The sequence below is a fragment of the Tetrahymena thermophila genome (genome assembly GCF_000189635.1).
Source record: "Tetrahymena thermophila SB210 genomic scaffold scf_8254778, whole genome shotgun sequence".
Classification (NCBI taxonomy): domain Eukaryota; phylum Ciliophora; class Oligohymenophorea; order Hymenostomatida; family Tetrahymenidae; genus Tetrahymena; species Tetrahymena thermophila.
In genome coordinates this window covers 80,414-108,254 of record NW_002476536.1, presented here as the reverse complement: position 1 = coordinate 108,254, position 27,841 = coordinate 80,414, and the positions used below count along the sequence as shown (strand labels likewise).

Sequence of the window (27,841 nt, the reverse complement as noted above, 5' to 3'; positions counted from 1 at the left end):
TTTGTGTTTATTTTTTATTTAATGTGCATTAAACTTAGGTTCTGATTTAGGAAAATGCACTAATCTCTAAAATTTGACATTTAATATTTTTTAAAAAAGACATAAAACACATATGAATTTAAAACAATAAAACTAACCTTTTGCTTTTATATATTAATTAATTTCTTATTATTTCTTCATTTTTTTCATCTACTAACTAACTAATTAACATAATTTTTTGTACAATATTTAAAAAGCTTAAATAATATTGGTGCAATTGGTGCATCAGGCTTAGGTTTTGGTTTAGGAAAATGCACTAATCTCTCAAATTTGACACTTAATCTTGGGTAAAAACAGTTTATTTTTATTGTAATTTTGATATATTTGAATATAAAAAGAATCTAAAATATTATAACTAACTCTTTTAATTTATTTATTAGTTTTTATATGATTTATTTACTTTTTTTTATTTATTCTTCTGATGTTTCTTTTTTATTTCTTTCTTTGTTTGTTTGTTAATTTTTCTTACTTTTACATATTCAATTTTTACTTGTATTATTAGTTAATAACTTTATATTTATTCCTCATTTTTTCCTTCTAATTAACTACATATTTTTTGTTCTATATTTAAAAAGTTATAATTAAATTGGCGCAATTGGTGCATAAGATTTAGTCTCTGGTTTAGGAAAGTGCACTGGTCTCTCAAATTTGACACTTTAGCTTTAGTAAAAACAATTTATTTGTTTCTTAATCACGATATTATTTGAATATAAAAAGGAATTTAAAATAAAAGAATTAACTCTTTTTATTTGATTTATTTTTCTTTTTATTTATTATGCTTGTTTTAATTTATTTATTTATTTCTTTGTTAATTGAACTCATATTTCCATTTAAAATTTTTACTATTATATATTAACTAATTTCTTATTATTTCATATTTTTCTACATTTTTTCCTTCTAACTAATTATTTGTATATTTTTTCATCAATATTTAAAAAGGAACAATAAAATTGGTGCAATAAGTGCAGGCTTTGGTACTGCTTTAGGAGAGTGCACTAATCTTACAAATCTGACACTTGATCTAAGGTAGAAATAATTTGTTTATTTATTTTATAAATATGACTTTTTTGAAGATAAAAATTAAATTAAAACAATATAATCAACTCTTTTAATTTAATTAATTGCTTTTTGTTTGATTTATTTTTTTTTTCTTTTTATCCTTCCTGCTTATGTTACTTTTTTATTTATTTATTAATTTATTTCTTTGTCTGTTTTTTAATCTAACATATTTATGCATTTTTAACTTTTGCTTTTATTATTAATAAATAAATTTCTTATGGTTTCATATTTTTTCTTCAATTTTTCCTTCATTTTAACTAATTTACAATAATTATTTTTTTCAATATTTAAAAAGGGAAAATTAAATTGACGATTATAACAATAAAATACACTCACCTAAATACAAGTATTTCTACACTCATAAATATTATTTAAAATTAAATACATATCTTTAATTTAAGTTTAATTTGTTTTATTAATTATTGTTTATTTTTTTATTAATTTTTTTTAATTATTTTTTTTTTTTCTTAGAGTTTTTTTTTGGAAATAAAAATAAAAAAAGTACCTTAAAGGATAAATTCATAGATATTTTCAAAAAAACTTGTAACAATAAAAATAAATAAGGTGTATCAGTCTTAGGTTCTGGTTTAGGTAAGTGCGCTCATCTCTCAAATTTGAAACTTGATCTAAGGTAAAAACAGTTTATTTTATTTATTTTTCTTTTTTTATTTATTCTGCTTGTTTTTCTTTTTTATTTATTTATTTATTTATTTATTCATTCCTTTGTTTAATTTTTAATTTAAATCATTTTTTTTATTTTCAACTCTTGCTTTATTATTAATTAATTTCTTATATTTCTTATATATTTTTCTATAATTAAATAACTAATTAATTATATGTTTTTTTCTGCTTTATTTAAAAAGTAGTAATTAAATTGGTGATAAAGGTATATTAGGCTTAGCTTCTGGTTTAGGAAAGTGCACTAATCTCTCAAATTTGACTCTTAATCTTAAGTAAAAACAGTTTATTTGTTTTGAATTGTGATGTTTTTGAATATAAAAATGAATTTAAAACAATATAACTAGCTAACTCTTTTAATTAATTTATTTATTTATTTATTAGCTTTTTATTTGATTTATTTTTATTTTTTTATTTATTTCTTTGTTTTTTTGTTTTTTTATTTAATTCATTTATTTGCTAATATTCAACTTTTGCTTTTAACTATATATTTTTTCTTCAATATTTAAAAAGCAATACTTAAATTGGTGCTATTGGTTCATCAGGTTTAGGTTCTGGTTTAGCAAATTGTAAAAATCTCTCAAATTTGACACTTAATCTATTGTAAAAACTGTTTATTTATTTTTTATTTGTTAATTTAACTCATTTTTTCATTTTTAAATTTTGCTTTTGTTGTTAATTTCTTAGTATTTCATATTTTTTCTTCATTTTCTCCTTCTAACTAATTAACAATCTCTCTTAAATATTTAAAAAGGAACAATAAAATTGGTGATGGAGGTGCATTAGGACTAGGTTCTGATTTAGGAAAGTGCATTAATCTTTCAAATTTGACACTTGATATTTAGTAAAAACAGCTTCTTTAATTTTAATTGTAATATTTTTGAGTATAAAAATATTAAAGCAATAAAACTAACTAACTCTTTCAATTTACTTATTTATTTGCTTTTTTTTATTTGATTTATTTTTTATTTGTTAATTTAACTCATTTTTTCATTTTTAGCTTTTTCTTTTGTTGTTAATTTCTTAGTATTTCATATTTTTTCTTCATTTTTTCCTTCTAACTAATTAATAATTTTTTCTTCAATATTTAAAAAGGAAAAATTAAATCGGTGATGGAGGTGCATTAGGATTAGGTTCTGGTTTAGGAAAGTGCACTAATCTCTAAAATTTAATACTTGATCTTTAGTAAAAACAGTTTCATTGATTTTAATTGTCGTATTTTTTAATATAAAATTATTAAAACAATATAACTAATCTTTCAAATTATTTATTTACTAGCATTTTATTTGATTTATTTTTCTTTTTTTATTCTGCTAGTGTTTTTTTTCTTTACTTATTTCTTTATTTGTTTCTTAATTTATCTCGTTTTTTCATTTTAAACTTTTGCTTTTATTTTTAATTAATTCATTTCTTTTATTATCATGTTTTATACTAACTAATTAATTCTTCATTTTTTCTTCAATATTAAAAAGTAAAAATTAAATTGGTGATATAGGCGCATCAGGTTTAGTTTCTAGTTTTGGAAAGTGCACTAAACTCTTAAAATTGAAACTTAATCTTGTGTAAAAACAGATTATTTGTTTTGGATAGCAATATTTTTTGAATTTAAAACAAAATAATTAACTTTTTTAATTTATTTATTTATTTATTAGCTTTTAATTTGATTTATTTTTCTTTTTATTTTTTATTGTACTTAGGCTTTTTTTATTGATTTAAAATCTAATATTTTATCAAATAATTTTATTCTATTTATTTTTTTTATTAATTTATTTATTTACCCAAATTAATATTAAAAGGAAAAACTAACTCAATACATCGTAATATTTGGAAGTAAAGTGTCTCAAATCAAAAAGATTAGTTGCCTTAAAATTATTTTATTGATGATTAAAATGTGGTGAAATAGGAAGAATAAATAATTATAAAGAAATATATTTGAATACTGTAATAAAATATATTTTATTATATTTTGTAATCGGATAAATTATCCTAAAATATTAATAGATATATTTATTATTATTTTTTATATTTATAAATATCATATTTTGATAAGTTAATAAATAACCTGCCTACTTATTGAATAAAACAATATTTAAGAATTAAATATACTTAAATAAAGTAATTCCTCTAAAATCAGCTAGTAAATCTGGTTCCTTTTATTAATTGAATTTTTGAAAAATGCTAATCAGTATTTTTGTAAATTCGACTTAATTATTAATATATGATTATAATGAAATATTCTTATTAGAATTAAATTTCAATTCGCTTTCTCTTTGAAGCTTGTATGACCGTGGTTGATTAGTATAAAATTTTTTGATCTATTCAATAATCAAATTTACTAAGGTATCTAGCTAGCTTAGTTAGAGTCTATTCATATTGGTGAATTATATGTGAGTACTCAATAGGTTATTTTCCTTTTTAGGTCAAGAAAAGGGATAATGCTAAGTTTCTTTGTTAATTGATACTACATTAAATATATGATTCAGATCATTCTATTAAAAATTTCATTCACTGTGATATCCTCATTTTCTTTTTTTAGGAGTTCAATCATATCTAAAAGTGAAGTAGGTAGGTATCAAAACAAACTGATTTAGCTAATATGGAAACTAATTCATTGCAATTTACAGGTTGTTAAAGATCTTAAATTAAGTTCATAGAGTCATTATATGGTAATTCATTATACAACGATTCCTATAGTGATGGAGTTAATTTGAGAAATGAAGGAAATCCTTCATTTTTGCCTATGAGAGTGTTAATATGATTAAGAAATTTATGATCTTCATAATTTACTCACTAGATTAGTTTATCAGGATTCCATTCTTCTACTTCAAAGATGGAACTTATAGTCTAGCGTATCTTCTACACCACCATATGCGTTTGAAGGAGGAGTTCAGCTTATGTAGCAATCAATAATATATCTGAATCAGGAAGTGAGGTAAACTTTCTTCTATAGTCGCCTATAGCTCCTCTATGTCTACTATCATTTAAAATATCAATAAAATTAAATTAAGTTTTTGATTTTTTTCTCTCTATGGTTTCTTTAAATCTTTGTTAATCAAATAAATGATAAGATTGTTTTGCTTCAATAGCAATTTTTAATTAGCTGATTTACTTTTTTCTTGATAATTTTCTTGAAATATCAAATCTTTTTTTTGAAAATTGATATAAGATATTTAAAACACTTAAAATACTGTAAAGCCCATAATTTCTGTGCCCTTTACTCCATTCATTTTATTTTTATGATCTAGAATACTTAGCTACATTGACTCTCTGAATTTTAAAACCTCTAATGAATAAAGTATTGTATGTACTCTATATATTAAAAAGTTATTTAAGTTGGTATTAAATGCACTTATTTAGTGGATGCAATCTATATACCTAAATAACATGCGCTTGCAAAAAAAAACTAATGTGATTAGAGAATAATTAGAGATATTATTAATATTCCTATGATTACTGAGCTAAAACAGAAAAATCTGTTTATAAACATTATTTTTATAAAATTTAAGAACATTAATTAACTACTAGAATTTTTCAAATAATACTAACTGGCGATCTCTAATTCTTACTATATTTTTAATAAAATGTTTTAAATACAAATATTAAGATTAAATAATGAATTTTAAATTAATTTTTCTGTGATATCTCTTCATAAAACAAAATTAATAAATTAATATTCGATAATTAATTAATTATTATATTTATTTGTTCTTTTTATCCATTTATAATTAATTAATTAATTAAATTTCATAAATTGCTATTCAATATTTTGAGAAAAAAAAATAAATGAAAAAATAGATTAAAAAATATAACGAATTAGAAGAAGTAATTATTAATTTTTTTATGATTATCCTTTATATTTATATAAATTAATAAAAAAAGTTTTTAAGCTCTTCACTTTTATCTCATTAGGTTCTCCATATTGGTCTGAGGTATATTTAATTTATAAATATTATTTTTAATATTGTTAATATTTTTTAAATATTTAACTTTCAATTTATTTAAATAAATAATTTTAATTTTTGAAATTATATCATTATTCATTGATTTTTATTAAAACAAAAATTTTTAAGCTATTTTAACTTAATTTAAATTTAAATTTTAAATAATTTATTATTAATTTTTTATTATTTGATATTTTTTCTTCATTTTTTGCTATTAAAACTTACACTTAATAAAAGCAATTTATTAGTTTTGGATTGTAATATTTTTAATTATAAAAGTTAATTTAAAACATTAAAGCTCTTTTAATTTATTTGATTTATTTTCCTTTTTCTTTTTATTATGATTTCTTTTTTTAATTCTTTGTTAATATTATTAATTATTTATTAATCTTATTATTTCATATTTTTTCTTCATTTTTTAATTCTAATTAACTAGAGCGAAATGCCTATTTAATTTATAAAAGGCGAAATGTATTATATCTTAATAACATAATAAATAAAGCTAAATTCACTTAAAACAGCCTTATTTTTTAAGCTTTTAGAAAGCTTTAAATTCACAAAATGTAAAATTTGAAATAATATATATAATACCATATATTCCTATAACATATCATTTTTTGAAAAAAAATAAATTTTGAAAAATTTTAAAAACTCTAAATAAAAATTTGGAAAAAACATTTAAAATTTTAATTTTATAAATGTAAAAACATGGTATATAAAACTCGCTTTTTGTAAATTTGTATGGCAACTTCCTCTATATAATTATATATTTTTTCTTCAATATTTCAAAAGTTACAATATAATTGGTAATGAAGGTGCGTCAGGCTTAGGTTCTGGTTTAGCAAATTGCATTAATCTCTCAAATTTGACACTTAGTCTTCAGTAAAAACAGTTTATTTGTTTTGGATTGTGATATTTTTAATTATAAAAACTAATTTAAAACAATAAAGCTCTTTATTTTCTTTTTATTGTGCTTGCTTTTTTTTGTTTTTTCTTTCTTTGTTAATTTAGCTCATCATTTTATTTTCAAATTTTGCTTTTATTATTTATTAATTAATTAATCTTTTTATTTCATATTTTTTTTTCATTTTTTCCTTCAAATTAACTATTTAAAGATATATTTTTTCTTCAATATGTAAAAAGGTGTAATAAAATTGGTGCAATGGGTGCATCAGGCTTAGGTTCTGGTTTAGCAAATTGCATTAATCTCTCAAATTTGACACTTTATCTTAAGTAAAAACAGTTTATTTGTTTTGGATTGTGATATTTTTAATTATAAAAACTAATTAAAAACAATAAAGCTCTTTATTTCTTTTTCTTTTTATTGTGCTTGCTTTTTTTTGTTCTTTCTTTCTTTGTTAATTTAGCTCATCATTTTATTTTCAAATTTAGCTTTTATTATTTATTAATTAATTAATCTTTTTATTTCATATTTTTTCTTCAATATTTAAAAAGTTACAATAGAATTGGTGATGAAGGTGCATCAGGCTTAGGTTCTAGTTTAGCAAATTGCATTAATCTCTCAAATTTGACACTTGATCTTCAGTAAAAACAGTTTATTTGTTTTGGATTGTGATATTTTTAATTATAAAAACTAATTAAAAACAATAAAGCTCTTAATTTCTTTTTCTTTTTATCGTGCTTGCTTTTTTTGTTCTTTCTTTCTTTGTTAATTTAGCTCATCATTTTATTTCAAAATTTGCTTTTATTATTAATTAATTAATTAATCTTATTATTTCATATTTTTTCTTCATTTTTTCCTTCTATTTAACTATTTAATGATATTATTCTTCAATATTTATAAAAGTTCGAATAATATTGGTGCAATGGGTGCATAAGGCTTAGGTACTGGTTTAGCAAATTGCATTAATCTCTCAAATTTGACACTTGATCTTCAGTAAAAACAGTTTATTTGTTTTGGATTGTGATATTTTTAATTATAAAAACTAATTTAAAACAATAAAGCTTTTTATTGTGCTTGCTTTTTTTGTTCTTTCTTTCTTTGTTAATTTAGCTCATCATTTTATTTTCAAATTTTGCTTTTATTATTTATTAATTAATTATCTTATTGTTTCATATTTTTTCTTCATTTTTTCCTTCTAATTTACTATTTAATAATATATTTTTTCTTCAATATTTAAAAAGTTACAATATAATTGGTAATGAAGGTGCATTAGGCTTAGGTTCTGGTTTAGCAAATTGCATTAATCTCTCAAATTTGACACTTGATCTTCGGTAAAAACAGTTTATTTGTTTTGGATTGTGATATTTTTAATTATAAAAACTAATTAAAAACAATAAAGCTCTTTTTATTTTTATTGTGCTTGCTTTTTTTTGTTCTTTCTTTCTTTGTTAATTTAGCTCATCATTTTATTATCAAAATTTGCTTTTATTATTAATTAATTAATCTTATTATTTCATATTTTTTCTTCATTTTTTCCTTCTATTTAACTATTTAATGATATTATTCTTCAATATTTATAAAAGTTCGAATAATATTGGTGCAATGGGTGCATCAGGCTTAGGTTCTGGTTTAGCAAATTGCATTAATCTCTCAAATTTGATACTTGATCTTCGGTAAAAACAGTTTATTTGTTTTGGATTGTGATATTTTTAATTATAAAAATTAATTAAAAACAATAAAGCTCTTTGAATTTATTTGATAGCTTTTATTTGACTTATTTTTTTATCTTTTTTTATTCCACTAATATTATTTTTTTTTATTTATTTATTAATTTAAGAAATAAGTTTTAAATATATTTACACAGATTTATTATAAATTTTTAGCTTTTAGAAAGAATAATAAAAATTCAAAGAAATAAGCAAGTGTCTTAAATCAAAAAGATTAGTTGTCTTTAAAAAATAATTATGATGATAAACAAGTGGCTAAAAAAGGATGAATAAATATTAATTGTTTGAATAATATTATATATTTTATTTATCAATATTTTGAAAAAGTTTTTTTAACCTAAAATAAAAATAGATAGATAGATTTTATTATTGTTTTTAAAATATAAATATCATTTATATTTATTTTTGTAAGTAAATAAATTATTTATAAAATAAAAAATTTAAAAATTAAAATTACAGGAAAAAAAAAAAATTTTACTTTTTTAAATTTTATATAATAGTGTAAAATTTTGTTGGAGTTTATATTAATATAAAAAAATTATATAAAATTAGATGAAATAAATTTAGAAAAAGTTGTATGTATTAGATGATTATTTATCTATAATTAGTTTGTTATCATGAATTAAGCGCTACTTAAAGTTATAAAAGATTGAAATAATTTAAATCTAATAAACAAATAAATAAATATTACTGGTTTTTTGTATCTATGACAAAAACTATATTAGTCATAAGCAAAACAATACTACTAATGTGAATAGAAAATGATTTCAAAAAATATTTATTTATCCTAAAATATTAAATTTTTTTAGCTGCTTTATGCTAATCGGTGTATTAGCCTAATTATTTTCTAAAAATCTTTGATACAATAATAAAAAAGCTATTGAATGTTGTAAAATTAATATAGTAAGTATTGATTGTGTTATTGCTACAAATATCTTATAAGCATAATAGATAGTGGTAAATTAAGCATGCAAAGAAGAATAATATCATATCTATTAAGAGCAAAGATTTAGATCAAATAGCATATTCAAATTTAAAATGAAGAAATTGATAACAAAATGTAAATTTAATTTGTATTATTTGATAAATATTGGTAGTTAAAAATGGAATTAGCAGCAGTTTCTAAAAAGAAGTGTAGAGAACAATATATAGCTAATATTTTGTGATTTTAGAACTAATTTATGCATATGAGAATAATCCTTAAAAACATTAAAAGAATGACTATATTGCTTAGCTAGATAATTAGTAGAATCTTTAAACGAAATACTGAAATCATGAAATTCCATCAAGTAACCTTTGAACAATAAATTTAATAAATAAATTCTTAGAAAATACTTAAGAAAATTTTAATTAAATGATAAGCTTGAAATTTTAATAAATAATTTTATTAATCTATTTACACTATAAAATTTATCTAATTGAGTATAAATTAATTTTAATATTATTATTCTAAACAAAAAATTAATAACTTTACTTATAACTAGAGTTAGAATGGCACTAAAATACTAAAATAATTGTAATACACGAGGAAAGTATTTAGTTTTCTTTAAAGATGAAATTAAATGATTAGTTAAGAAATGAATAAAATAACCGTTTATTATAGATATTTATATACAGCTAGCAATATTTCTAAAGATATTTCTTAATTTCTATTTATTTAAAAATAAGTATAAATAACATTAAGTAAATATATAGGCAATTTAGTATAAAGGATAAAACAAAAAGTTAGAATAAATAACAGTTAGAAGCTTTCAAGTAATCTTATACAAAAGGTACAATTTAGAGGTATTCTATGAAATTAGAATTTTTATAAATCTCTTCTGAAAAATTTGCATAATAGTTCTCATTTTTATAGAGGAATGAGAGAACTCTAAGCTAGCATATTACTAATAATATTATTGATATAATTTTGCTAAGAGCTAAAGGACTATCAATTTTAATCATTTCATGAATATAAAAGTCTTTAAATTAAAATCTTTGGCAGCAAAATTTGCTCTAAATATTAAATTTTTATGTGGATTGCTTTTATTATTTCATTTTATCACTTTATTTTTTTACTAAATTTTTAGTTTTTAGATAAAGTTGCAAATTAAGCCAGAGATATTATCCTTAAAGCAATTTATACTAATTAAAAATAAGTGTAATCAAATAATTAATTTACATACATTAAATAAATATTTTTTAAGTAATTAATAAGACTTTCTAAAAAAATTTAAAAGAAAACATAAACAAATCTAAGAAAAAATAACAAAAAACTTATAAAACTAATTTTCTTTTTTACATAGATACATAGATAGATAGTTTTAATGATAAATGGTGATTTATTTTATTTTCTTAAAGAAAAATGCTACTAACTAATTAACTAATTTTATTTTTTAAATTATAAAATTAATGTGTGAATTTATTTAATTCAATAAATAGTTTTTTTTCTTTTGGTGAACATTTTGATTTTTCTTTTTATTTTTTGCTTAGTAATCTCCTGTAAATGGACAGATTTTAAGAAATTTTTATTGATTAAAAATCAGATGATATTAAATTAATTATTTTTAATTATAAATATTAATATTAGTTATTTAATTTATTAATATGGACTTTTTTTCTAAAACTTTTAATTAATTTGTATTTAAGTTTAACTACAGTATTAAAATATATTAAAGAATATTTAAAAATGAATTCAAATTTATCCATAAAAGTTTATTTTTGCATTTTTATTGTTAAAATTATATTCAAATAAAAATTTACATACAGCTAAATTCAAATTTTGGTAATAAAAATCTGTAAAATAGGTTCAATGTTTTTTTTATAAATAAAAATTAATATAATCTATTCAACTTTTAAATATAGTTAAAAAAAATAGAAAATAAACAAATAAAATTTTGTAAAATTAATTAAAATTTGTTTTTTATAAGTAAAATTTGATATCTCTATGAGATTTTATTTAAATTATGGTATCTAATTAATCATGGTAAATAAAAAAAGGATAGAAATATGATTGATCAATAATATTTCAGATTAAAGTATAACTGGCATGTAAGAGCATGATATTTATATAATTTAATAAGATATAATATTGCATTAAAGTTTTAAATTATTTGATCGTTTTTATAGAAACAGGAGGGTTTATTTAAGAGGAGTTAATTTATTTAAGTAAATTTAATTTTTAAATTTTTTTATTTTTACAAATAATTTATTTATTTATAAAAATAAATATGAATGATATTTATATTAAAAAACAATAATAAAATCTAATATATTTTAGGTTAATTCAAAATATTACTTAACAAAAAAACATATAATATTCAATTATTCAAACATTTCATATTTATTCATCCTTTTTTTGCCATTTGCTTATCATCAGAATTATTTTCTAAAGACAACTAATCTTTTTGATTTAAGACACTTGCTTATTACTTTGAATTTTTCTTATTCATTCATTTAGCTAAAAATTTTAAAATAAATTTGTGTAAATTTTTAATAAATATCAAATAGAATAAACTTTTAAATTAAAAATTATTTTTTAAATTAATAAATAAAAAAATAAATAAAATAACATCAGTGGAATAAAAAAGATAATAAATAAATAAATAAATCAAATAAAAGCTATCAAATAAATTCAAAAAACTTTTTTGTCTTAAATTAGTTTTTATAATTAAAAATATCACAATCCAAAACAAATAAATGGTTTTTACTTAAGGTGAAGTGCCAAATTTGAGAGATTAATGCAATTTGCTAAAGCAGAACCTAAGCCTGATAAACCTTCATCACCAATTTTATTCGAACTTTTTAAATATTGAAGAAAACAAATATCATTAAATAGTTAATTAGAAGGAAAAAATGAAGAATGAATATGAAATAATAAGATTAATCAATAATAAAAGCAAAAGTTTAAAATAAAATATTGAGTTATTTAATAAAAAAAGAACAAAAAAAAAGCAAGCACAATAAAAAGAAAAAAAAAATTATTATTTTTTATAATTAAAAATATCACAATCCAAAACAAATAAACTGTTTTTACCAAAGATTAAGTGTCAAATTTGAGAGATTAATGCAATTTGCTAAACCAGAACCTAAGCCTGATGAACCTTCATCACCGATTTAATTTTCACTTTAAAATATTGAAGAAAAAATGTATCGTAAAATAGTTAATTAGAAGGAAAAAATAAAGAAAGAATATAAAATAATAAGATGTATTTATTATAAAAGCAAAAGTTTAAAATAAAATTATGAGTTAAATAAACAAAGAAAGAACAAAAAAAGTCAAACACAATAAAAAGAAAAAGAAAAAAGAGCTTTATTGTTTTAAATTATTTTTTATAATTAAAAGCATCACAATCCAATACAAATAAACTGTTTTTACTAAAGATAAAGCGTATATCAATCAAATGAAATAAATAATAATAAAATAAAAAAAATAAAAATAAAAAAAAAATATATATATATAAATATTATAATATAATTTAACTAAGATGTATTCTGAGTGCATATTTATGTGCGAGTATTTCTATTCTATTCTATTCTCGAACCAATTTAATTGCCACTTTTTAAATATTGAAGAAAAAATATATAATAAAATAGTTAAATATTTAAAATAAAATGATTAGTTAAATATTATAAACAAAGAAAGGACAAAAAAAAGCAAGCAAAATAAAAAGAAAAAGAAAAAAGAGCTTTATTGTTTTAAATTAGTTTTAATAAGTAAAAATATACCAATCCAAAACAAATAAACTTTTTTTACTTAAGGTGAAGTGCCAAATTTGAGAAATTAATGCAATTTTCTAAAGCAGAACCTAAGCCTGATAAACCTTCATCACCAATTTAATTACCACTTTTTAAATATTGAAGAAAAAATATTTCATTAAATATTTATTTAGAAGGAAAAAATCTAATAATAAGATTAATTAATAATAAATGAAAAGTTTAAAATAAAATGATGAGTTAAATAAACAAAGAAAGAACAAAAAAAAGCAAACACAAATAAAAGAAAAAGAAAAAAGAGCCTTATTGTTTTAAATTTGTTTTTATAATTAAAAATATCACAATCCAAAACAAACAAACTATTTTTACCCAAGGAGAAGTGTCAAATTTGAGAGATTAATACAATTTGTTAAACCAGAAACTAAGCTTGATGCACCCATTGCACCAATTTTATTGCACCTTTTTAAATATTGACAAAAAAAAATATCATCAAATAGTTAATTAGAAGGAAAAAATGAAGAAAGAATAAGATCAATTAATAATAAATGAAGAGTTTAAAATATAATTATGAGTTAAATAAGCAAAGAAAGAACAAAAAAAGACAAACACAATAAAAAGAAAAAGAAAAAAGAGCTTTATTGTTTTAAATTTGTTTTTTATAATTAAAAATATCACAATCCAAAACAAATAAACTGTTTTTACTCAAGGCCAAGTTTCAAATTTGAGAGATTAATACAGTTTGCTAAAGCAGAAACTAAGCCTGATGCACCTTCATCACTAATTTAATTTTCACTTTTTAAATATGGAAGAAAAAAATATCATTAAATAGTTAATTAGAAGGAAAAAAAAGAAGAAAGAATAAGATCAATTAATAATAAATGAAAAGTTTAAAATAAAATGATGAGTTAAATAAACAAAGAAAGAACAAAAAAAAGCAAACACAATAAAAAGAAAAAATAGATTTATTGTTTTAAATTAGTTTTTTTATTAAAAATATCACAATCCAAAACAAATAAACTGTTTTTACTAAAGATCAAGTGTCAAATTTGAGAGATTAATTAAATTTGCTAAACCAGAACCTAAGCCTAATGCACCCTTTACACCAATTTAATTGCGACTTTTTAATTATCGAAGAATTATATATCATTAAATAGTTAATTAGAAAGAAAAAATAAAGAAAGAATATAAAATTATATAATTAATTAATAATAAATGAAAGGTTTAAAATAAAATGATGAGTTAAAAAAACATAGAAAGAGCAAAAAAAAGCAAACACAATAAAAAGAAAAAGAAAAAGAAAAAAGAGCTTTATTGTTTTAAATTAGTTTTTATAATTCAAAATATCACAATCCAAAACAAATAAACTGTTTTTACAAAAGGCTAAGTGTCAAATTTGAGAGCTTAATACATTTTGTTAAACCAGAACCTAAGCTTGATGCGCCCATTGCACCAATTTTATTGCACCTTTTTAAATATTAACAAAAAAATATATCATTAAATGTTAATTAGAAGAAAAAAATAAAGAAAGAATATGAAATAATAAGATTAATTAATTAGTAATAAAAGCAAAAGTTTAAAATAAAATGATGAGTTAAATAATCAAAGAAAGAAAAAAAAAAAGTAAGCACAATAAATAGAAAAAAAAAGAGCTTTATTCTTTTAAATTTGTTTTTATAATTAAAAACATCACAATCCAATACAAATAAACTGTTTTTACTTAAGGCAAAGTGTCAAATTGGAGAGATTAATGCAATTTGCTAAACCAGAACCTAAGCCTGATGCCCCTTTATTACCAATTTAATTGTTACTTTTAAAATTTTGAAGAAATAATATATCATTAAATAGTTAATTAGAAGGAAAAAATGAAGGAAAAATATGAAATAATAAGATTTATTAATTAATTAATAATAAAAGCAAAAATTTAAAATAAAATAATGAGTTAAATAAACAAATTAAGAACAAAAAAAAGTAAGCATGATAAAAAGAAAAAGAAAAAATAGGTTTATTGTTTTAAATTAGTTTTTAAAATTAAAAATATCACAATCCAAAACAAATAAACTGTTTTTACTTAAGGTTAAATGTCAAATTTGAGAGATTAATGCAATTTGCTAAAACAGAACCTAAATCGGATGAACCTTTATCACCAATTTAATTTTCACTTTTAAATATTGAAGAAAAAATATTTTTAAATTATTATTTAGAAGGAAAAAATGAAGGAAAATATGAAATAATAAGATTAATTAATAATAAATGAAAAGTTTAAAATAAAAAAATGAGTTAAATAAACAAATAAAAAACAAAAAAAAGCAAACACAAATAAAAGAAAAAGAAAAAAGAGCTTTTTGTTTTAAATTTGTTTTAATAATTAAAAATATCAAAATCCAAAACAAATAAACTGTTTTTACTAAAGGCTAATTGTTAAATTTGAGATATTAATGCAATTTGCTAAACCAGAACCTAAGCCTGATGCACCTTTATCACCAATTTAATTTTCACTTTTTAAATATTGAAGAAAAAATATCATTAAATAGTTAATTAGAAGGAAAAAATGAAGAAAGAATATTAAATAATAAGATTAAATGAAAAGTTTAAAATAAAATGATTAGTTAAATATTATAAACAAAGAAAGAAGAAAAAAAAGCAAGCACGCACGATAAAAAGAAAAAGAAAAAAGAACTTTATTTTTTTAAATTAGTTTTTATAATTAAAAATATCACAATCCAAAACAAATAAATTGTTTTTACTCAAGGAGAAGTGTCAAATTTAAGAGATTAATACAATTTGCTAAACCAGAACCTAAGCTTGATGCACCCTTTGCACCAATTTTATTGCACCTTTTTAAATAATTAAGGAAAAATATATCATTAAATAGTTAATTAGAAGGAAAAAATAAAGAAAGAATATGAAATGATAAGATTAATTAATAATAAAAGCAAATGTTTAAAATAAAATGATGAGTTAAATTAACAAAAAAAGAACAAAAAAAAGAAAGCACAATAAAAAAAGAGCTTTATTGTTTTAAATTAATTTTTATAATTAAAAATACCACAATCCAAAAAAAAATAAACTGTTTTTACTTAAGGTGAAGTGTCAAATTTGAGAGATTAATGCAATTTGCTAAAGCGGAACCTAAGCCTGATGCATCTTTATCACCAATTTAATTGTAACTTTTTAAATATTAACAAAAAAATATATCATTAAATAGTTAATTAGAAGGAAAAAATGAAGAAAAATATGAAATAATAAGATTAATTAATAATAAAAATAGAAGTTTCAAATAAAATGATGAGTTAAATAAACAAAAAAAGACAAACACAATAAAAAGAAAAAGAAAAAAGAGCTTTATTGTTTTAAATTAGTTTTTATTATTAAAAATATCACAATCCAAAACAAATAAAGTGTTTTTACTCAAGGTGAAGTGTCAAATTTGAGATATTAATGCAATTTGCTAAACCAGAACCTAAGCCTGATGCACCAATTGCACCAATTTTATTACACCTTTTTACATATTGAAGAAAAAATATATCATTAAATAGTTAATTAGAACGAAGAAATGAAGAAAAAATATGAAATAATAAGATTAATTAATAAATGAAAAGTTTAAAATAAAATGATGAGTTAAATAAACAAAAAAAGACAAACACAATAAAAAGAAAAAGAAAGAAAAAAGAGCTTTATTGTTTTAAATTAGTTTTTATTATTAAAAATATCACAATCCAAAACAAATAAAGTATTTTTACTCAAGGTGAAGTGTCAAATTTGAGATATTAATGCAATCTGCTAAACCAGAACCTAATTCTGATGCACCTTTATCACCAAAATAATTTGACCTTTTTAAATATTGAGAAAAAATATATCATAAAATATTTAATTAGAACACACAAAAAAGTATGCTCAAAAAGAAATAAGAGCTTAATTGTTTTAAATTTGTTTTTTTATAATTAAAAATATCACAATCCAAAACAAATAAATTGTTTTTACCCAAGGTGAAGTATCAAATTTGAGAGATTAATGCAATTTGCTAAAGAAGAACATAATTTTGATGCACCCATTGCACCAATATAATTGCCACTTTTTAAATATTGAAGAAAAGATATTTCATTGAATAGTTATTTAGAAGGAAAAAAATGAAGATAAATATGAAATAATAAAGGAAAAATTTTTAAATAAAATGATGAGTTTAATAAACAAAGAAAAAACAAAAAAAAAAGCAAGCACAATAAAAACAAAAAGAAAAAAGAACTTTATTGTTTTAAAATAGTTTCATAATTAAAAATATCACAATCCAAAACAAATAAACGATTTTTACTTAAGATGAAGTGCCAAATTTGAGAGATTAATGCAATTTGCTAAACCAGAACCTAAGCCTGATGCACCTTCATCACAAATTTTATTCCACCTATTTAAATATTAAAGAAAAATATATCATAAAATAGTTAATTAGAAGGAAAAAATGAAGAAAGAAAATCAAATAATAAGATTAATTAATAATAAAAGCAAATGTTTAAAATAAAATAATGAGTTAGATAATAAAAAAAGAACAAAAAAAAGCAAGCATAATAAAAAGAAAAAGAAAAAGTAAAAAGAGCTTTATTGTAAAAATAATTAAAAACATCACAATCCAAAACAAATAAACTGTTTTTACGAAAGATCAAGTGTCAAATTTGAGAGATTAATACAATTTGCTAAACCAGAACCTAAGCCTGATGCACCCATTACACCAATTACATTACCACTTTTTAAATATTGAAGAAAAAATATATCATTAAATAGTTAATTAGAAATCAAAAAAAAGCATTCTCAATATCTCAATAAAAAGAAAAAGAAAAAAGAGGTTTATTGTTTTAAATTAGTTTTTATAATTAAAAATATCACAATCTAAAAGAAATAAACTGTTTTTACTAAAGATCAAGTGTCAAATTTGAGAGGTTAATTACATTTTTAAAAGCAGAACATAAGCCTGATGCATCCATTGCACCAATTTAATTGGACCTTTTTAAATATTGAAGAAAAAATATACCATTAAATAGTTAATTAGAAGGAAAAAATGAAGAAAGAATATGAAATAATAAGATTAATTAATAATAAAAGCAAAAGTTGAAAATAAAATAATGAGTTAAATAAACAAAGAAAGAACAAAAAAAGCAAGAACTATAAAAAGAAAAAGAAAAGTGAGCTTTATTGTTTTAAATTAGTTTCTATCATTAAAATATCACAATCAAAAACAAATAAACTGTTTTTACTTAAGGTGAAGTGTCAAATTTGAGAGATTAATGCAATTTGCTAAAGCAGAACCTAAGCCTGATACGCCCATTGCACCAATTACATTATCACTTTTTAAATATTTAAGAAAAAATATATCTTTAAATAGAGTAAGTTGCCATACAAATTTACAAAAAGTACCGTTTTTACATTTTATAAAATTAAAATTTTAAATATTTTTACCTAATTTTCTTTCATCCCAGGGAATTTAATGAACTTATATTTTTTGAAAAAAGCCCATTTTTGTAAAATTTTTCAAAATTTATTTTTCTTAAAAAAAATGATATGTTATAAAAATATAAGGTATAAATTATTTCAAATTTTGCATTTTTTGAACTAAAGCTTTCTAAAAACTAAAAAATAAAGCTTTTTGAAGCTAATTTAGCTTTATTTATTATTTTATTAAGATATTTTACATTTTGCCTTTTATAAATTAAATAGGCATTTCACTCTTGTTAATTAGAAGGAAAAAATGAAGAAAAAATATGAAATAATAATATTAATTAATAATTAATAAAATTAACAAAGAATGAAAAAATAAAATGGAAAATAAATCAAGTAAATTAAAAGAGCTCTAATGTTTTAAATTAACTTTTGTAATTAAAAATATTACAATTCAAAACTAGTAAATTGCTTTTATTAAGTGTAAGTTTTAATAGCAGAAAATAAAGAAAATATATCAAATAATAAAAAAATGAATAATAAATAATTAAAAATTGAAATGAAAATTAAGTTAAAATAGTTAAAAAATTTTTATTTTTATAAAAATCAATAAAGAATGATAATAATTTCTATTACAAAAATTATTTATTTAAATAAATTGAAAGTTAAATATATAAAGAATATCAATAATAATAAAAATATTATTAATTAATAAAATATACTTCAGATTAATATGGAGAACCTAATGAGATAAAAGTGAAGAGCTTATAAACTTTTATTGTTAATTTATATAAATTTGAAGGATATAAATAAAAAAATAAATAATTACTTCTTCTAATTTTTCGTAATATTTAATCTATTATATCATTTATTTTTTTTCAAAAATATTGAATCACAATTTATGAAATTTAATTAATTATAAATGGATAAAAACAACAAATAAATATAATAATTAATTATCAAATATTATTTATATATTTGGTTATATGAAGAAATATCATAGAAAAGTTAATTTAACATTGATTATTTTAACTTAATATTTGTATTTAAAACATATACTTAAAAATACAGTAGGAATTAGAGATGGCCAGTTATTTAATCATATTTGAAAAAATTCTAGTAGTTAATGTTCTTAAATATTATAAAAATAATATTTATAAGTAGATTTTTCTGTTTTAGTTCTCTAATTTTAGGAATTTTTATAATACCTTTAATTAAATCAAGATGCCATACAAAAATTTCGTGGTTTGCATGCCACTTATGATAAAATAGATTTTTATTAAATAAATAAAAAATCTGATTTGATATTTTATAATAGAATTATAATCAAAAATAAATAAATAATTTTTTTACATCAAAAATTTTAAATTGAATTCTTAATTAAAGTTTAAAAAATAAAATAATTAATTACTATAATTAGTATAAATAAATAAATATATAATTAAATAAATAAATAATTATTTGCATATCTTTATTTTGTGTGTTTAACTATTAATAATAATAGTAATAATTAAATTTCAGAGCATTAATTAATTAATTTCTAGAATTTTTTCAAATATGATTAACTAACTAACTGCCATCTCTAATTCCTACAATATTTTTATTTATATGTTTTAAATATAAATATTAAGATTAAATTATGAATTTTAAATTAATTTTTCTGTGATATCTCTTCATAAAACAAAATAAATAATTTATTATTTGATAATTACTTATTAAATTTTATTTGTTCTTTTTATCCATTATAATTAATTAAATTTCATAATTTGCTATTCAATATTTTTGAAAAAAAAAATAAATGTTATAATAGATTAAATATTACAACAGATTAGAAGAAGTAATTATTAATTTTTTTATTAATATCCTTTAAATTTAAATAAATTAATAAAAAAAGTTTTTAAGCTCTTCACTTTTATCTCATTAGATACTCCATATTGATCTCAAGTATATTTTATTAATTAACATTACTTTTATTATTATTAATATTTTTTAGATATTTAACTTTAAATTTTTTTAAATAAATAATTTTTGTTATAGAAATTATCATCATGATTTATTGATTTTTTTAAAACTAAAATTTTTTAGCATTTTAACTTAATTTTTATTTGAATTTTAAATTACTTATTATTCATTTTTATTATTTGATATATTTTCTTCATTTTTTGATATTGAAACATACACTTAATAAAAGCAGTTAATAAGTTTTAGATTGTAATATTTTTAATTAGAAAAGTTAATTTAAAAGATATATTAAAGCTCTTTTAATTTAATTTATTTTATTTATTTTCCTTTTTCTTTTAATTATGATTTCTTTTTTTTTTCATAATCTTATCATTTCATATTTTTTCTTCATTTTTTCCTTCTAATTAACTAGAGTGAAATGCCTATTTAATTTGCAAAAGGCAAAATGTAATATATATTATTAACATAATAAATAAAGCTAAATTGCTTAAAACAGCTTTATTTTTGAGTTTTTACTAAGCTTTAAATTCACAAAATGTATAATTTCAAATATTATATATACACTGTATATTCTAACAACATATCATTTTTTTGAAAAAATAAATTTTGAAAAATTTTACAAACTTGTTGGGACCGAGAGATGAAATATATTTTTTTATTTTTTTCTGAGCTCATGGGCATTTTTTATTATATATTTAATCTTATTATTTCATATTTTTTCTTCACTTTTTCCCTCTTATTAACTATTTAATGATATTTTTTTTCTTCAATATTTAAAAAGTGACAATTAAATTGGTGATGAAGGTGCATCAAGTTTAGGTTCTGGTTTAGCAAATTACATTAATCTCAAAAATTTGACACTTGATCTTAGGTAAAAACAGTTTATTTGTTTTGGATTGTGATATTTTTAATTATAAAAACTATTTTTTTTTTTCTTTTTATTGTACTTGCTTTTATCTTTCTTTCTTTCTTTCTTTCTTTGTTAATTTAGCTCATCATTTTATTTTCAACTTTTGCTTTAATTATTAATTAATTAATATTATTATTTCATATTTTTTCTTCATATTTTCCTTCTAATTAACAATTTAATGATCTATTTTTTCTTCAATATTTAAAAAGTTACAATTAAATTGGTGCTATGGGTGCGTCAGGCTTAGGTTCTGCTTTAGCAAATTGCATTAATCTCACAAATTTGACACTTAATATTGAGTAAAAAAAGTTTATTTGTTTTGGATTTTGATATTTTTAATTATAAAAACTAATTAAAAATAATAAAGCTCTTTTTTCTTTTTCTTTTATTGTGCTTGCTTTTTGCTTTTTGTTTTTTGTTCTTTCTTTCTTTGTTAATTTAGCTCATTATTTTATTTTCAACTTTTACTTTTATTATTGATTAATTAATCTTATTATTTCATATTTTTTCTTCATTTTTTCCTTCTAATTAACTATTTAATGATATATTTTTTCTTCAATATTTAAAAAGTTACAATAAAATTGGTGATGAAGGTGCATCAGGCTTAGGTTTTGCTTTAGCAAATTGTATTAATCTCACAAATTTGACACTTGATCTTCGGTAAAAACAGTTTATTCGTTTTTGATTTTGATATTTTTAATTATAAAAACTAATTAAAAACAATAAAGTTCTTTTTTCTTTTCTTTTTATTGTGCTTGCTTTTTTTTGTATTTTCTTTGTTAATTTAGCTCATCATTTTATTTTTATTATTAATTAATCTTATTATTTCATATTTTTCCCTCTTATTAACTATTTAATGATATATTTTTCTTCAATATTTAAAAAGTTACAATGAAATTGGTGGAATGAGTGCATCAGGCTTAGGTTGTTCTTTGGCAAATTGCATTAATCTCTCAAATTTGACACTTAATCTTGAGTAAAAACAGTTTATTTGTTTTGGATTGTGATATTTTTAATTATAAAAACTAATTAAAAACAATAAAGCTCTTTTTTTTTTCTTATTCTTTTAATTGTGCTTGATTTTTATTTTTTGTTCTTTAATATTTTATTTAACTCATCATTTTATTTTCAACTTTTACTTTTATTATTAATTAATTAATCTTATTATTTCATATTTTTTCATTATTGTTTCCTTCTAATTAACTATTTAATGATATATTTTTTCTTCAATATTTAAAAAGGAAGAATTAAATTGGTGCAATGGGTGCATTAGACTTAGGTTCTGCTTTAGCAAATTGCATTAATATTTCAAATATGACACTTAATCTTGAGTAAAAACAGTTTATTTTTTTTGGATATTGATATTTTTAATTATAAAAACTAATTAAAAACAATAAAGCTCTTATTTCTTTTTCTTTTTATTGTACTTGTTTTTGTTTTTTATTCTTTATTAATTTAGCTTATCATTTTATTTTCAACTTTTGCTTTTATTATTAAATAATTAATTTTATTTTTTCCTATTTTTTCTTCATTTTTTTCTTCTAATTAACTATTTAATGATATATTTTTTCTTCAATATTTGAAAAGGAAGAATTAAATTGGTGATGAAGGTGCATCAGGCTTAGGTTTTGCTTTAGCAAATTGCATTAATCTCACAAATTTGACACTTTTTCTTAGGTAAAAACAGTTTATTTGTTTTGAATTTTAATATTTTTAATTATAAAAACTAATTAAAAACAATAAAGTTCTTTTTTCTTTTTCTTTTTATTGTGCTTGCTTTTTATTGTATTTTCTTTTTTATTTTAGCTCATCATTTTATTTTCAATTTTTATTTTTAATATTAATTAATCTTATTAAATCATATTATTTCTTCATATTTTCCCTCTTATTAACTGTTTAATTATATTTTTTATCTTCAATATTTAAAAAGTTTGAATTAAATTGGTGCAATTAGTGCATCAGACTTAGGTTTTTCTTTAGCAAATTGCATTAATCTCTCAAATTTGACACTTAATCTTGGGTAAAAACAGCTTATTTATTTTAGATTGTGATATTTTTAATTATAAAAACTAATTAAAAACAATAAAGCTCTTATTTCTTTTTCTTTTTATTGTGCTTGCTTTTTGTTTTTGTTCTTTATTAATTTAGCTCATCATTTTATTTTCAACTTTTGCTTTTATTATTAATTAATTAATCTTATTATTTCATATTCTTTCTTCATTTTTTCCTTCAAATTAACTATTTAATAAGTTATTTTTTCTTCTATATTTGAAAAGGAAGAATTAAATTGGTGATAAAGGTGCATCAGGTTTAGGTTATGGTTTAGCAAATTGCATTAATCTCTCAAATTTGACCCTTGATCTTAGGTAAAATCAGTTTATTTGTTTTGGATTATGATATTTTTAATTATAAAAACTAATTAAAAACAATAAAGTTCTTTTTTCTTTTTCTTTTTATAATGCTTGCTTTTTATTGTATTTTCTTTTTTATTTTAGCTCATCATTTTATTTTCAATTTTTGTTTTTATTATTAATTAATCATATTATTTCTTATTTTTTATTCATTTTTTCCCTCTTATTAACTATTAAATATATTTTTTATCTTCAATATTTAAAAAGTTTGAATTAAATTGGTGCAATTAGTGCATCAGACTTAGGTTTTTCTTTAGCAAATTGCATTAATCTCTCAAATTTGACACTTAATCTTGGGTAAAAACAGTTTATTTATTTTAGATTGTGATATTTTTAATTATAAAAACTAATTAAAAACAATAAAGCTCTTATTTCTTTTTCTTTTTATTGTGCTTGCTTTTTGTTTTTGTTCTTTCTTTCTTTGTTAATTTAGTTCATCATTTTATTTTCAACTTTTGCTTTTAATATTAATTAATTAATTAATCTTATTATTTCATATTTTTTCTTCATTTTTTCCTTCAAATTAACTATTTAATGAGTTATTTTTTCTTCAATATTTAAAAAGTTACAATAAAATTGGTGATGAAGGTGCATCAGGCTTCGGTTCTGCTTTAGCAAATTACATTAATCTCTCAAATTTAACACTTGATCTTGGGTAAAAACAGTTTATTTGTTTTGGATTGTGATATTTTTAATTATAAAAACTAATTAAAAACAATAAAGCTCTTTTTTTTTTCTTTTTCTTTTTATTGTGCTTGCTTTTTGTTTTTGTTCTTTATTAATTTAGCTCGTCATTTTATTTTCAACTTTTGCTTTTATTATTAATTACTTAATCTTATTATTTCATATTCTTTCTTCATTTTTTCCTTCTAATTAACTATTTAATGATATATTTTTTCTTCAATATTTAAAAAGTAGAAATTTAATTGGTGATGAAGGTGCATCAGACTTAGGTTCTGCTTTAGCAAATTGCATTAATCTCTCAAATTTAACACTTGATCTTGGGTAAAAACAGTTTGTTTGTTTTGGATTGTGATATTTTTAATTATAAAAACTAATTAAAAACAATAAAGCTCTTATTTCTTTTTCTTTTTATTGTGCTTGCTTTTTGTTTTTGTTCTTTATTAATTTAGTTCATCATTTTATTTTCAACTTTTGATTTTATTATTAATTAATTAATCTTATTATTTCATATTCTTTCTTCATTTTTTCCTTCTAATTAACTATTTAATGATATATTTTTTTTTCAATATTTAAAAAAGTAGAAATTTAATTGGTGATGAAGGAGCATCAGGCTTCGGTTCTGCTTTAGCAAATTGTATTAATCTCTCAAATTTAACACTTGATCTTTGGTAAAAACAGATTATTTGTTTTGGATTGTGATATTTTTAATTATAAAAACTAATTAAAAACAATAAAGCTCTCTTTTTTTTCTTTTTCTTTTTAATGCGCTTGCTTTTTGTTTTTTGTTCCTTCTTTCTTTGTTAATTTAGCTCATCATATTATTTTCAATTTTTGTTTTTATTATTAATTAATCTTATTTATTATTTCATATTTTTTCTTCATTTTTTCCTTCTAATTAAATATTTAATGATTTTTTTTTTCATCAATATTTAAAAAGTGACAATTAAATTGGTGATGAAGGTGCATCTGGCTTCGGTTTTGCTTTAGCAAATTGCATTAATCTCTCAAATTTAACACTTGATCTTGGGTAAAAACAGTTTGTTTGTTTTGGATTGTGATATTTTGAATTATAAAAACTAATTAAAAACAATAAAGCTCTTATTTCTTTTTTTTTATTGTGCTTGCTTTTTGTTTTTTGTTCTTTCTTTCTTTGTTAATTTAGTTCATCATTTTATTTTCAACTTTTGCTTTTAATATTAATTAATTAATCTTATTATTTCATATTTTTTCTTCATTTTTTCCTTCTAATTAACTATTTAATGATATATTTTTTCTTCAATATTTAAAAAGTAGAAATTAAATTGGTGATGAAGGTGCATCAGGCTTCGGTTATGCTTTAGCAAATTACATTAATCTCTCAAATTTAACACTTGATCTTGGGTAAAAACAGTTTATTTGTTTTGGATTGTGATATTTTTAATTATAAAAACTAATTAAAAACAATAAAGCTCTTTTTTTTTTCTTTTTCTTTTAATTGTGCTTGCTTTTTGTTTTTTGTTCTTTATTAATTTAGCTCATCATTTTATTTTCAACTTTTGCTTTTATTATTAATTAATTAATCTTATAATTTCATATTTTTTCTTCTTCTTTTCTTTCTAATTAACAATTTAATGATATATTTATATATAGTACCCTAGGGTACTGCCTTTTTTCAAGGCTACATACACAAATAATAATAATGTATTATATTTTATAATAGTTTTTCTTTTTTGTTTTTATTGATTTTTGATTTTTCTTAATTTTACTTTTTTCAAATGGTTATTGGTGTTTATTTATTTATTTTTTTTTATGATATATTTTTTCTTCAATATTAAAAAGTAACAATGAAATTGATGCAATGGGTGCATCAGGCTTAGGTTCTGGTTTAACAAATTGCATTAATCTAACAAATTTGACACTTGATCTTAAGTAAAAACAGTTTATTTGTTATGAATTGTGATATTTTTAATTATAAAATCTAATTTAAAACAATAAAGCTCTTTTTTCTTTTTATTTTTATTATGCTTGCTTTTTTTTATTCTTTCTTTATTAATTTAGCTCATTATTTTATTTTTCAACTTTTGCTTTTATTATTAATTAATCTTATTTTTTCATATTTTTTCTTCATTTTTTCCTTCTAATTAACTATTTAATGATATATTTTTTCTTCAATATTTAAAAAGTAACAATTAAATTGGTGATGAAGGCGCATACGGCTTAGGTTGTTCTTTAGCAAATTGCATTAATCTCTCAAATTTGACACTTGATCTTAGGTAAAAACAGTTTATTTGTTTTGGATTGTGATATTTTTAATTATAAAATCTAATTAAAAACAATAAAGATCTTTTTTTTTTCTTTTTCTTTTTATTGTGCTTGCGTTTTATTTTTTGTTCTTTCTTTCTTTGTTAATTTAGCTCATATAATTTTATTTTAAACTTTTACTTTTATTATTAAATAATTAATCTTATTATTTCATATTTTTTCTTCATTTTTTTCTTCTAATTAACTATTTAATGATATATTTTTTCTTCAATATTTAAAAAGAGACAATTAAATTGGTGATGAAGGTGCATCAGGCTTATGTTCTGGTTTAGCAAATTACATTAATCTCTCAAATTTGACACTTAATCTTAGGTAAAAACAGTTTATTTATTTTAGATTGTGATATTTTTAATTATAAAAACTATTTTTTTTTTTTTTTCTTTTTATTGTGCTTGCTTTTTTTTGTTCTTTTTTTGTTAATTTAACTCATCGTTTTATTTTCAAATTTTGCTTTTATTATTTATTAATTAATATTATTATTTCATATTTTTTCTTTTTTTTTTCCTTCTAATTAACTATTTAATGATATATTTTTTCTTCAATATTTAAAAAAGTTACAATTAAATTGGTGCAATCGGTGCATCAGTTTATAATTTTTGATTGTGATATTTTAAACTATAAAAATTAATATAAAACAAAAAAGCTCTTTGAATTCGTTTGATAGCTTTTATTTGATTTATTTTTTATCTTTTTTATTCCAATCATGCTATTATATTTATTAAATTAAGAAATTATTTTTAATTTAAAAGTTTATTCTATTTTGATATTTAATTAAAATTTACTCAAATTTATTTTAAAAGTTTTAGCTCAATAAGTGAATCATAAAAATTCAAAGTAATAAGCAAGTGTCTTAAATCAAAAAGATTAGTTGTCTTTAAAATAGAATTCTGTTGATTAATAACTGTTGAAAAAAAGATGAATAAATTTTTAATGTTTGAATAATAAGATATTTTTAAAAATAATATTTTAAAATAGTTTTTATAATATAAAATAAAAATAGATAGATAGATTTTATTATTGTTTTTATATAATAAATATCATTCATCTTTTTGTAAGTAAATATAATTATTTATAAAAAATAAAAAAATTTATTTTATATTTAGAAT

At 19.1% G+C, this 27,841-nt stretch overlaps 6 protein-coding genes across 6 annotated transcripts in view; 3 read left to right on the top strand and 3 right to left on the bottom strand. All coding sequences in view use genetic code 6, as the record gives it.

The window, feature by feature from the left end:
• TTHERM_001023110 (kinase domain protein) overlaps window positions 1-3,772 on the top strand; it is a 7,157-nt gene extending 3,385 nt beyond the window's left edge. The window contains exons 10-19 of the mRNA XM_012795985.1: window positions 237-326; window positions 615-704; window positions 979-1,065; window positions 1,394-1,444; window positions 1,601-1,729; window positions 1,962-2,005; window positions 2,322-2,327; window positions 2,922-2,961; window positions 3,249-3,338; window positions 3,573-3,772. Of these exons, the coding sequence (XP_012651439.1) occupies window positions 237-326; window positions 615-704; window positions 979-1,065; window positions 1,394-1,444; window positions 1,601-1,729; window positions 1,962-2,005; window positions 2,322-2,327; window positions 2,922-2,961; window positions 3,249-3,338; window positions 3,573-3,657 (712 nt within the window). The 3' untranslated portion in view covers window positions 3,658-3,772. The remainder of the gene's footprint in view (window positions 1-236; window positions 327-614; window positions 705-978; window positions 1,066-1,393; window positions 1,445-1,600; window positions 1,730-1,961; window positions 2,006-2,321; window positions 2,328-2,921; window positions 2,962-3,248; window positions 3,339-3,572) is intronic.
• A 791-nt stretch (window positions 3,773-4,563) lies between these two features.
• On the bottom strand, window positions 4,564-4,999 carry TTHERM_01023100 (hypothetical protein; the record flags this gene model as incomplete). The annotated part of the gene is made up of 2 exons (XM_001009489.2): window positions 4,564-4,750; window positions 4,965-4,999. The coding sequence occupies 2 exons, from the start codon at window positions 4,997-4,999 to the stop codon at window positions 4,564-4,566; spliced, it is 222 nt and encodes a 73-aa protein (XP_001009489.2).
• A 1,880-nt stretch (window positions 5,000-6,879) lies between these two features.
• TTHERM_01023090 (hypothetical protein) lies at window positions 6,880-8,589 on the top strand (the record flags this gene model as incomplete). Its single annotated transcript, XM_001009488.3, has 6 exons — window positions 6,880-6,950; window positions 7,173-7,262; window positions 7,525-7,614; window positions 7,863-7,952; window positions 8,205-8,294; window positions 8,505-8,589. The coding sequence occupies 6 exons, from the start codon at window positions 6,880-6,882 to the stop codon at window positions 8,587-8,589; spliced, it is 516 nt and encodes a 171-aa protein (XP_001009488.3).
• Window positions 8,590-11,702: 3,113 nt separating this feature from the next.
• Window positions 11,703-18,457, bottom strand: TTHERM_001023065 (hypothetical protein; the record flags this gene model as incomplete). Its single annotated transcript, XM_012795984.1, has 21 exons — window positions 11,703-11,787; window positions 12,038-12,127; window positions 12,364-12,453; window positions 13,084-13,173; window positions 13,413-13,502; window positions 13,746-13,835; window positions 14,071-14,160; window positions 14,418-14,507; window positions 14,761-14,850; window positions 15,112-15,201; window positions 15,449-15,538; window positions 15,788-15,877; window positions 16,121-16,210; window positions 16,452-16,541; window positions 16,784-16,873; window positions 17,025-17,114; window positions 17,353-17,442; window positions 17,689-17,778; window positions 17,946-18,035; window positions 18,287-18,376; window positions 18,447-18,457. The coding sequence occupies 21 exons, from the start codon at window positions 18,455-18,457 to the stop codon at window positions 11,703-11,705; spliced, it is 1,806 nt and encodes a 601-aa protein (XP_012651438.1).
• A 1,950-nt stretch (window positions 18,458-20,407) lies between these two features.
• TTHERM_001023063 (hypothetical protein) lies at window positions 20,408-20,791 on the bottom strand (the record flags this gene model as incomplete). The annotated part of the gene is made up of 1 exon (XM_012795983.1): window positions 20,408-20,791. One exon carries the CDS (start codon window positions 20,789-20,791, stop codon window positions 20,408-20,410), a length of 384 nt encoding a protein of 127 aa, XP_012651437.1.
• A 56-nt stretch (window positions 20,792-20,847) lies between these two features.
• On the top strand, window positions 20,848-27,629 carry TTHERM_001023061 (cyclic nucleotide-binding domain protein; the record flags this gene model as incomplete). Its single annotated transcript, XM_012795982.1, has 19 exons — window positions 20,848-20,876; window positions 21,211-21,300; window positions 21,549-21,638; window positions 21,910-21,999; window positions 22,226-22,315; window positions 22,581-22,670; window positions 22,927-23,016; window positions 23,270-23,359; window positions 23,616-23,705; window positions 23,958-24,047; window positions 24,316-24,405; window positions 24,666-24,755; window positions 25,013-25,102; window positions 25,372-25,461; window positions 25,725-25,814; window positions 26,253-26,342; window positions 26,597-26,686; window positions 26,958-27,047; window positions 27,536-27,629. 19 exons carry the CDS (start codon window positions 20,848-20,850, stop codon window positions 27,627-27,629), a joined length of 1,653 nt encoding a protein of 550 aa, XP_012651436.1.
• Between the last annotated feature and the right edge of the window lie 212 nt (window positions 27,630-27,841).